The 10,433-nt window shown below is 37.5% G+C and overlaps 1 protein-coding gene across 1 annotated transcript in view; it reads right to left on the reverse strand.

Annotated features, from left to right (window-relative positions):
- Positions 1 to 7,915, reverse strand: part of LOC102755735 (gephyrin) — a gene marked incomplete at its 3' end in the record, with an annotated part of 348,549 nt that extends 340,634 nt beyond the window's left edge. Inside the window, exons 1-2 of the mRNA XM_006760102.1 lie at positions 7,876 to 7,915; positions 7,735 to 7,813 (exon numbers count right to left, since the gene is read on the reverse strand). Coding sequence (XP_006760165.1) covers positions 7,735 to 7,813; positions 7,876 to 7,915 — 119 coding nt within the window. The remainder of the gene's footprint in view (positions 1 to 7,734; positions 7,814 to 7,875) is intronic.
- Between the last annotated feature and the right edge of the window lie 2,518 nt (positions 7,916 to 10,433).

Genomic DNA, 10,433 nt, shown 5'->3' on the forward strand with positions numbered 1-10,433 from the left:
CTGCCTTGAGTGTGACAGGGGACGGTGCCCCAACCCCCCAATCAGCCCTACCCTGAGCGTGACTGAGGGTGGCGTCACAACCTCCCAATCTCCCTACTCTGTGCATGACGGGGTGGTGCCCCAACTCCCCAATTGGCCCTGCTCTGAGCCCAACCAGGGGCTGCACCTAGGTATTGGGCCTGCCCTCTGCCACCCGGAAGCAGGCCTAAGCCAGCAGGTCGTTATCTCCCGAGGGGTCCCAGACTGTGAGAGGGCATATGCTGGGCTGAGGGACCCCTCTCCCCTCTGAGTGCACAAATTTTTGTGCACCGGACCTCTAGTATTATTATAAACATGCAGCTTTGGTAGCTTGTCTTAGATTTAGCAAACACTTGGTGGCAACCTAAAGTGAATGATCAGTAATGTTTAAAATGCTGTCATTGGAAAAATGTATTTTTCCACATCAAATAAAATTTATTTATAGAGTATCAAAAGATAACAATATAAAAACTCTTCAATTTTTTCAATAAATATTAAAGGTCTCAAAGATAGTCTAAATTGAAATTTAATAAATAGACAATTAAAAATTTAAATTCATCTACCTGGAAATGCAGTATGAGAATGTACAGCTATATGGAAAATAACCACTTCAAAAACCACTGTTTACCCTCTGCTGATTGGCATTTTTAAGAAATTCAATTCACCATAGCAACCTGTCTTAACACCAGCAGATAAGTACAGGCTATATTTAGATATGATTGCTTTCCAGCCTAGAATCCTGTCTTCCTTCATATTTAATGACATGATCCAAGGAAACAAAATATCATTCAATCAGATTGTAAGGTGAGGTATACTAAAGCAGATAAGGCTGTGTTTCAGAACCATACAAAGAATAGTTTCCACCGAAGATGAAAATTTGTAAAGTACATAAAGTTAAATAACACTTTGATGCCTAAGAAATTTACAAACATATGTAACTACTTTGTCCAATTTTATCTTTCTTCTTAAAGATGAAAGACCATTATCAACCATTAATGATCTATAATATCAAAGTACATTTAAGCTAGCAGATAGTTGTTTTTTAATTAGTGTGCTGCACTTCCAATGTGGCATCTTCTTTTAACAGACTTTTAATTTTTTTACTCAAAAGAAATCCTTTAGATGAGGTACAACAAGAGTAGTAGCAATATAAAACAAGGAATACAATACAAAATAAGGATGATGAATTGATTAAAATGCTATTCTTACAAAATTACTATGGACCTATTTGTACTTTATAATCTTCATAATGATAGTGAAAAGAATTTGTTGTACTAAATAAGCACCATGGTTTCATACAGTTTACATCACAATATACCAAAATACCATAATAATAAAACATAAATACCTTTTATTTTTCTTTACTCTATAGATGAGTTGTATCAAAATCATTACTAAAGACAATATGTGAAGTCCAATTAAAAAATGCCAAGACCATATCATCTCACACTCTTTAGGATGGCTACTATCAAAAACCTCCAGAAAACCCAAACAAACAAATAGAAAATAATAAGGGTTGGTAAAGTGGATAAATTAGAACCCTTGTGCATTGTTGGTGGGAATATAGAACAGTACAATTGTTAAGGAAAACAGTATGGTAGTTCTTTAAAAAATAAAAACAGAATTACTATATGACACAGCAATTCTACTTCTGGGTATATAACCAATGAAGTGAAAGCAGGGTCTCAAACAGATATTAGTATACCCAAGTCCATAGCAGTATTATTCACAATAGTCAAAAAGTGGAAGCAACCTAGTGTTCACTGATGGATGAAAAGATAAATGAAAGATGGCATCTTCTTTTCTTCTTCTTAAAGACCCTTTAACATTTCTTTTAATATTGGTTTGGTGGTAATAAACTCCTTTACCTTTTTCTTGTCTGGGAAATGCTTTATTTGCCTTCAATCCTAAATGATAGCTTTGCTGAGTAATCTTGATTGTAGGTCCTTGCTTTGAATCATTTTGAATATTTCATGCCAATACCTTATGGCCCGCAAAGTTTCTGTTGAGAATCAGCTGACAGCCTTATGGGAACTCCCTTATAGGTAACTAACTGGTTTACTTTGATGCCTTTAAGATTCTCACTATGTCTTTAAGCTTTTGCATTTTAATTATGATGTGTCTTAGTATGGGCTTCTTTGGAGTCATCTTATTTGGGACTCTGTGCTTCCTGAACTTGTATGAGTATTGCCTTCATCAGGCTACATCCTTATTTTTCCATATAAGTTGTCTTTAAATAATTTTTAAGTGTTTTGATTGATTTTAGAGGGAGAAAGAAGAAGAGGGGAGAGGGAAAGAAAGATTAATTTGTTGTTCTGGTTATTTATGCATTCATTGGTTGCTCCTTGTATGTGCCCCGACCATAGATCAAACATACAACCTTAGCATATTGGGATGACACTTTAACCAATTGAGCTACCTGGCCAGAGCCCTTACCTAGGTTTTCCATTATTGCGTGCTCTCTCTCTCTCTCCTCTCCTCCTTCTGGAACCCCCATGATACTCTTGAAGTCATACCAGAGACTCCTTATAACTATCCTCATTTTTTTTTCTTTTTGGATTCTTTATTCTTTTTGCTGTTCTGATTGGTGTTTGCTGCTTACGTATCTTCCAATTGCTGATTTAATCCTCTGCTTCACCTACTCTACTGTTGATCCCCTGTAATGTATTCTTCATTTCAGTTAGTGTAGTCTTCATTTATAATGCCCTTTGTTAGAGTTTCCATGTCCTTTTTAATGCTATACTGAGTTCCTTGAGCATCCTTTCAACCATTGTTTTGAATTCTGCATCTGGGTAGTTTGCGTACCTCCATTCCATTAAGTTCTTTTTCTGGAAATTTCTCCAGTTCTTTCATTTGGGACCTGTTTTTTTGTTGTTGTATTTTGACTGCTTCCTGGTGTTTGTTTCTATGTATTAGGTAGAGCTGCTACGACTCCCAGGTTGGAAGAATGCCCTCATACAGGAGGTGTCCTATAGGGAGGGCCCAGTGGCATAGTCTCCAAAGCCACCTGAGCCAGGTGTACCAGGTGTGCCCCCTGTGTGGTCTTTGTGCACCCTCCTGTTTTAGCTCAGCTTTGAATGTTGATGGCACATCACTGGAATTGACTCCTAGGCCATTTGGCTGATAGGGCTGGCCACGACCACTATGGAGGATCTGCTGTGCAGAAGCCAACACTACAGAGCAGACTTGCTTCAGTGGGGCTTTTGTGCCCTCTGAGTCCAACCCTTGAGTATGTCACTCATGGAAGTGGTTGGGTTGTAATCTGGCATGGTCTAAAGCTATCCAATCAGTACACTTGTTCTGAGACCTCCTGGTAAGTGCAAACTATCACTTGTGTCCTGCCAGGGAACACCAGGCATGAGCTATGGCTGCTACTTGTGCTGGGCTTGGATAAGCCTGAGAGAGGCCAATCTGTGAACCAAGGCTGGCTGCACTAATGCAAGGGCTAGGTCCACTTAACAAGGGATATGGGATATGCAGAGGTCAAATGATGCTTGTTTAAGAAACTTTAGTTAAGTTGGAAGCGTGAGCCAAGAAAGGCCATTTGTATGAAAAAGCCACTGGAAAAACCTTGGGTGAGCCTACAAATTGAATGGAATGGGTTTAAGGGCATCACCAGGGTGGCACATAGTGTTAGCGAGATTAATGGAGAGACAGATATAGCACCTGTCAGTTCTGTGGGGGGAAGGCTTGGCAAAATGGCCTCTGCCAGCACTTTTGCCTGGCAGAAAACTGCCCCTCCAGCCCTGGGCCTGAAGCCAGATAATTCTGTTCCTCGCCATATGTTCTGATGCCTTTCAAGCTGCTGCCCCAGTGGTGCTACAGCTCAGATAGAGTGAGTCCAAGTAAGTCTGTGCTCAGGCCCTTTAAGAGGAGTGCCTGGGGCTCCAGAAGCTCTCCATCTCATGTAGTCACCATCCAGGCTAGTTTTTATAGTCATATGTTATAGGGATTTCTCTTTCCAGCACTGAAATCCTGGACTGGGGGTTCTGGTGTGGAGCTGGGACCCCTGGCTCCTCAGAGGGGAACCTCGATAGCCTCGATATCCCTACCAATTTTTTACTACCAGACATGTGTGTGGGATCAGCCCTTTCCATGTCTACCAGTCTCAATGTGGCTGCTTCTTTATGTCCTTAGTTTAGGACTTCTGTTTACTAGATTTCAGGTGGTACTGAATGATTCTTGTTCTGTAGTTTAGTTATAATTTTGATGTGATTGTGGGAGTTTCCAAGTACCTCATTCACTCATGCTACCAACTTGACCAGAACTCCCCAAGTCTAGAAAGTCTTGCTTAGGAATTCACAACTTTCTCTTCTTCCAAAGCATCTCTCCTTCATATGTTCACTCAATTCATTCAAGCCCAATAATTAATTTACTACAATAAAAAAAATCTTGGCATGTATATTATATACAGTTTGAATAAATTACAGAGGGTCTATCATACTATTCCAGTAGCTTCATCAGATTAACGATATGAATTTGTCACTTTTGATTTGCATCTCTCAGATGATTAGTGACTGAGCATGTTTTCATATGTCTCTTGCCCTTCTGTATGTATGCTTTCTAAAGAGTCTATTTAGGTCCTTTGCCCATTTTTTTTTTTTATTGGATTGTTTATCTTCCTTTTGTTAAATTGTATGAGTTGCCTATAAATTTTGGAGATTAAACCCTTATCGAAGATAACATTGGAAAATATGTTCTCCCCTGCAGTGGGCTTTCTTGTTGTTTTGTTGATGGTTTCTTTCTCTGTGCAGAAGCTTTTTATTTTTATATAGTCCCATTTGTTTATTTTCTCCTTAGTTTCAATTGCCCTAGGAGCTGTATCGGTAAAGATATTGCTACGACATATGTCTGATATTTTGTTGCCTATGGCTTCTTCTAAGATTTTTATGGTTCACCATCTTTCGTTTAAGTTCTTTATCCATTTTGAGTTTATTTTTGTGTATGTTTTAAGTTGGTGGTCTGGTTTCGTTGTTTTGCATGTATCTGTCCTATTTTCCCAACACCATTTATTGAAGAGACTGTCCTTGACTCCATTGTATGCTCTTGCCTCCTTTGTCAATATTAATTGAGCATAATGGCTTGGGGCAATTTCTGGGTTTTCTGTTCAGTTCCATTGGTCTGTATGTCTGTTCTTGAGCCAGTACCAGGCAGTTTTGAGAACCGTGGCTTGGAAATATAGCTTGATATCGGCTAAGGCTAGCACTTCTAGTACTATGTCGAACAGGAGTGGTGAAAGTGGGAATCCCTGTCTTGTTCCTATTCTTAGGGGAAACGGTTTTACTTTTTGCCCATTGAATATGATGTTGGCTGTAAGTTTGTCATATAAGACTCTTATTATGTTGAGGTATGATCCCTCTATTCCCACTTTGCTGAGAGTTTTTATCAAGAAAGGGTGTTGGATTTTGTCAAATGCTTTTTCTGCATCAACTGATAAGATTATGTGATTTTTGTCTCTCAATTTGTTTATGTGATGATCTCATTTATTGATTTGCGGATATTTTACCAGCCTTGCAGCCCCGGAGTAAATCACACTTGATCATGGTGTATGATCATAATGCTGGATCCGATTTGCTAGAATTTGGTTGAGGATTTTATCATCTATGTTCATCAGGGATATTGGCCTATAATTCTTTCTTTGTAGTGTCTTTATCTGGATTTGGGATTAGGATAATACTAGCTAAGAGCTTGGAAGTGTGCCTTCCTCTTGAATTTTTTGGAATAATCTGAGGAGGATAGGTTTTAGTTCTTCTTTGAATGTTTGGTAAAACTCCCCTGTGAAGTCAGCCAAACCAGGGCTTTTGTTTGCTGGAAGTTTTTTGAGTACCTCTTCAATTTCATCGGTAGTTATCGGCCTATTCAGGTTTTTTTTTTTTTTTATTCTTCCTGAGTTTTGAAAGACTTACATAAATCTTAAAGAAAAAGTACTTTCCAAATCCAAGTGGCAAAGGCAAAATAAAAAAGTATTTTCCCCTAAATTCTCTTCTTTTAAATACAAATTTTTGTTGATTTCAGAGAGGAAGCGAGAGGGTATGCGAGATAGAAACATCAGTGATGAGAGAGAATCATTGATCAGCTGCATCCTGCATGCCGCACAGTGGGGATTAAGTCTGCATGTGCCCTCTTAGGGAATCGAACCATACATAACCTTCTGGTTCATAGGTTGACCATCAACTATTGAGCCACACTGACTGAGCTTCACTAAATTCTTACATTCTAGGCTAATACCAAGTTAAGAAAATAATTCTGAATTAAGATAGTATCTGGGTATTTTCAAACAGAAAACTCAAAATTATTTTGTCCATTCAATGCACTAGTGATCTGAGATAATTTTTTCTTAAAATACTAAGGTTAGGTTTAGAATTTAGTTACAGGTTACATGATAAATATTCTACATTCTGGAAAGAAGTACCAATTTCTCTCAAAACACTATTATTCATTATTTTAATCTACTATCTATAATAATAAAAGCATAATATGCTAATTATACTGGACATCCTTCCTTCTGGACAAAGCTGCAGCGGGTGGGGGGCTGCAGCAGAGGCAGCCGAGGCAGCAGAGGCCCCCGGCTACAGTGGCGGTGGGTGGGGGCCAGGGCCAAGTCACTTGCACAAATCTCGTGCTTTGGGCCTCTAGCTGAAGTATAATTCTCCACAGCTTTTATATCAATAAATTCCACAGGAGCATATTATTTTCCACAAATATTGCATTAAACAGATATATGATCCTATTACACAAAAATACAAACTTGCAAATAATAATGGACTTAATTGATTTGTTTAAATAAATATTACTCAACATTCATTGACTAGGAATATTTATATTCACATATACTAATTATATTCTTAATTATTTATAGGACTGAAAGGACAACTGTCAGTCTTCATTGGAATAAACACCCTGAAGAAAGAATATGGGAAATCCTTTTGATTAGGAAAAAAGAGAGATTAAGAAAAATAGTTGAAAGAAAACACTGCTAAGCACTCAATTTTCTTTTCTCTGCTGTCCAGGGCTTAACTAGTCTTGATTTTTTTTTCCCCCAATAAAAGGTGATCTGGGAGGGTATGTTCATATAGAAAATAGTATACACAATTCCCAGTAAATATACAACTGCAAAAATAAATTAATTCAAGGAATAGAAAGTGACATTATATTAAAGTATGGAATTGCCTCATGAACAAAAACATTAAAAATTAAAACCTTTAAAATTCTTCAAAAATCTTGGGCTATACACAGCTCTCTTATGTAAAACATGAAAAGTATATTGTTATGGTAAATTATTACATATTGTTATTACAAATTATTTTATGCATATTTTTAATTATGCTTATAAGTATTATAAATTATTCACAAAAGCTTAAAATTGATGTAAATAAATTCACCTTTCCAAGCAAAGAAACTACTAATCATCTTCCCTGCCTAGTATCTACTGCCATATTGGCAAGATATCATCAGCCATTAGCCCTACCCCTTGAAAGTCAATCAGTAATCATAACACTATCCCGTCTTCTAAAATCTCTTATATTTCTAAAAAGTAATTTTTCCATAACTTCACTTCTGTTTAAACTGCTCCAGGTGTTTCACTATATGTAACACAAATTATTAGAAAATAAAATTTTGCTCAACCTTAAAGCAGTTCTCTCACAACTTTTTTGAAAAAAGTCACACCAACCATAAACTTTTAAATTATAATTAATACTAAAAGCCAATACTCACAAAGAAGGATCTTGTACGAGATCTTTGAGATTTATCCCACTGCGATCTTCTGCAAGATTCCTGAAGCAACTATCACTCACTAAAGAGGAAAGGGGGAAAGAAAAAGAAAATTACTTTTTGTTTACATTTCATTTAAATTACTGCTGACAAAACGAATTTTGAAATTAAATTGGTCTGTCATGATACAGTTTTTCCAAATAGCAATATTGGTCAATCTCTAAGCCTGGTATATTTAGCAACAAATATTAACACACAAACTTTATATAAAGTGCAGTATATAAAAGAATATATACTGAGTCAAAATTTTGTTATTTTTACAAAACTAATTTACCAGTACATAGTGGCAAGTCACTGCTTCTACAACAACTAGAAAAAAAAAAGATAAATCATCTCCCCAAATCATATTTTTAAATATACTGAAAAGCAATGATAGTAAAATAAATAAATTAAGAGAAAAGTAATATCTATTCTTAGGTAAATTCGGACTCTTGATTGCTTTCATTTCTGGGAGATTTGCCATTTATACACAAGCTAAGATTCAGAAGGAATGACACCACCCAGGAAAAGAGAAACTAGCATAGCTTTTTATGGTTCATGCACTGGTATGACAGATTGGAACCTTTTGGATTTCTCCAAACACAGACAGTTTTCTCCTGGGAGATCTGTTGAGGACTTGGACTACACGAATAGATTGGGAAAGGACAGACTGAGCCAGAAATGTTTTCTGTAGTGTTATAGTGATTAGGAGTCAAAGTCACACTATTACAATTAGCACCTATCACTTATATAGTATAGAATTTCAACAGGTCTCCCCTCAAGACATATGTTTTCAACCAAAAGCACCCTACCTTAAGAGGGGGGGAATGAAAAAGAGGAGGCAAAACCCAAAAGTTAGAGCAATATCTCCCATAGTGTCACAGTTCATTAAGTATAGTCACACCAAAGAGAAATACATACAACAGAATAGGTCTTGCTTTTAAGACATTTAAAACCAGAGGTACGAGGTATATCTTAAGGTGTCACTCAAGTCACCCAGCTCAATTCATGGTTTAGTTAAGGTAATTAGCACTTCATCATTTCTTTCTAATATAGGCAAGAAAATAACATTTACATCAATCTTATTATCCTATGTAAACAGTATCTGGTATACAATAATAATTATGAAACATGGGAAGGGCCACAAAATATGGTCAATAATAGAAAAAATAATACCTATAAGCTGACCTATACATGATACAGATTTTGAAGATAAACTTTTTAACAAAAGTTTAAGAAAACTATTTAACAAAAGTTAAAGAAGGCACAGAAAGTGTTCATAGAAGAAAAGAAGAAAAATTCAACAGGTAATTTAAATCTATGAAAAGAATTAAATATTGATTTTAGAACTGAACAATACCATATGTGAAACTGAGAAATCAGTGGGTAAGTTTTATAGCTGACTCAACACTGCAAAAGGCAGGCTAGTGAACTTGAAGGGATCAGCAGAAAATATCTAATTAAAGCACAGAGAGAGAAAAAAAATGAGAAAAAGAAAACATAAAAGACATGTGGGAATCAAACAACCCAACGTAACTGTAGTTGAAAAGAGGAGAGAGAATGAGGATGAAGTAATACTTTCAGAAAAAAAAAGCTAAGAATACACCAAAACTGAAACTATACATTAACTCACTGACTCAGGAAGTATAGCCAAGCCAAGAATGGAAAAAATGAAAGAAAATCACATCCAGCAGTAAAATGGCTGAAAATTAAATAAAACAAGAAAACCTTAAATACAGCTAGGGGAGAAAAAGGACACATCACCATCGAACCACTAAAGGAAAAGCAAAACTTACAGCTGAGTATTCAACATAAACTATGGAATCCAGAAGACAATGGAATGACATGTTTAAAATGCTGGGTGACGGAGGAGAATCTGAGAATCTAAAAATCTGTATCTTGATAAAATATTTATTCTAAAATTAAAAGCAAAATAAAACTTTATATAATATTGGAGGCCTGGTGCATGAAATTCGTGCATGAGACGGGGGTTCCCTCAGCCCAGCCTGCACCCTCTCCAATCCGGGAACCCTCGGGGAATGTCCAACTGCCGGCAGTCAGACATCCCCCTCACAATCTGGGACCGCTGGCTCCAAACCGCTCACCTGCCTGCCTGTCTGATTACCCCTAACCACTCTGCCTACCTGCCTCACTGCCCCTAACCCCTCTGTCTGCCTGCCTGATCGCATCTAACTGCCTCTGCCTGCCTGCCTGATGCCCCTAACTGCTCCCCTGCCAGCCTGATCACCCCTAACTGCTCTACTCTGCCAACCAGATCGCCCCTAACCACCTCTGCCTGCATGCCTGATCGCCCCTAACCACCTATGCCTGCCTGCCTGATGTCCCTAACCACGCTCCCCTGCTGGCTTGATTGCCCCTAACTGCTCTCCTCTGCCAGCCTGATTGCCCCAACTACTCCCCCCTGCCAGTCTAATAGCCCCTAACCACTCTGCCTGACTGCCTGATTGCCCCTAACTGCCTTTGCCTTGGCCCCACCACCATGGCTTTGTACAGAAAGATGTCTGGAAGCACACCCAGAAGACGTCTGGTCCATCCAGTCTAACTAGCATATTACCCTTTTATTAGTATAGATTTTATATTAGGTAAGCATAAATATTAAGTGATTAGTTTCTATTTCAAATTAAATACATGTAGATACATAT

The sequence above is a fragment of the Myotis davidii genome, unplaced genomic scaffold (genome assembly GCF_000327345.1).
Source record: "Myotis davidii unplaced genomic scaffold, ASM32734v1 scaffold337, whole genome shotgun sequence".
Taxonomy (NCBI): Eukaryota; Metazoa; Chordata; class Mammalia; order Chiroptera; family Vespertilionidae; genus Myotis; species Myotis davidii.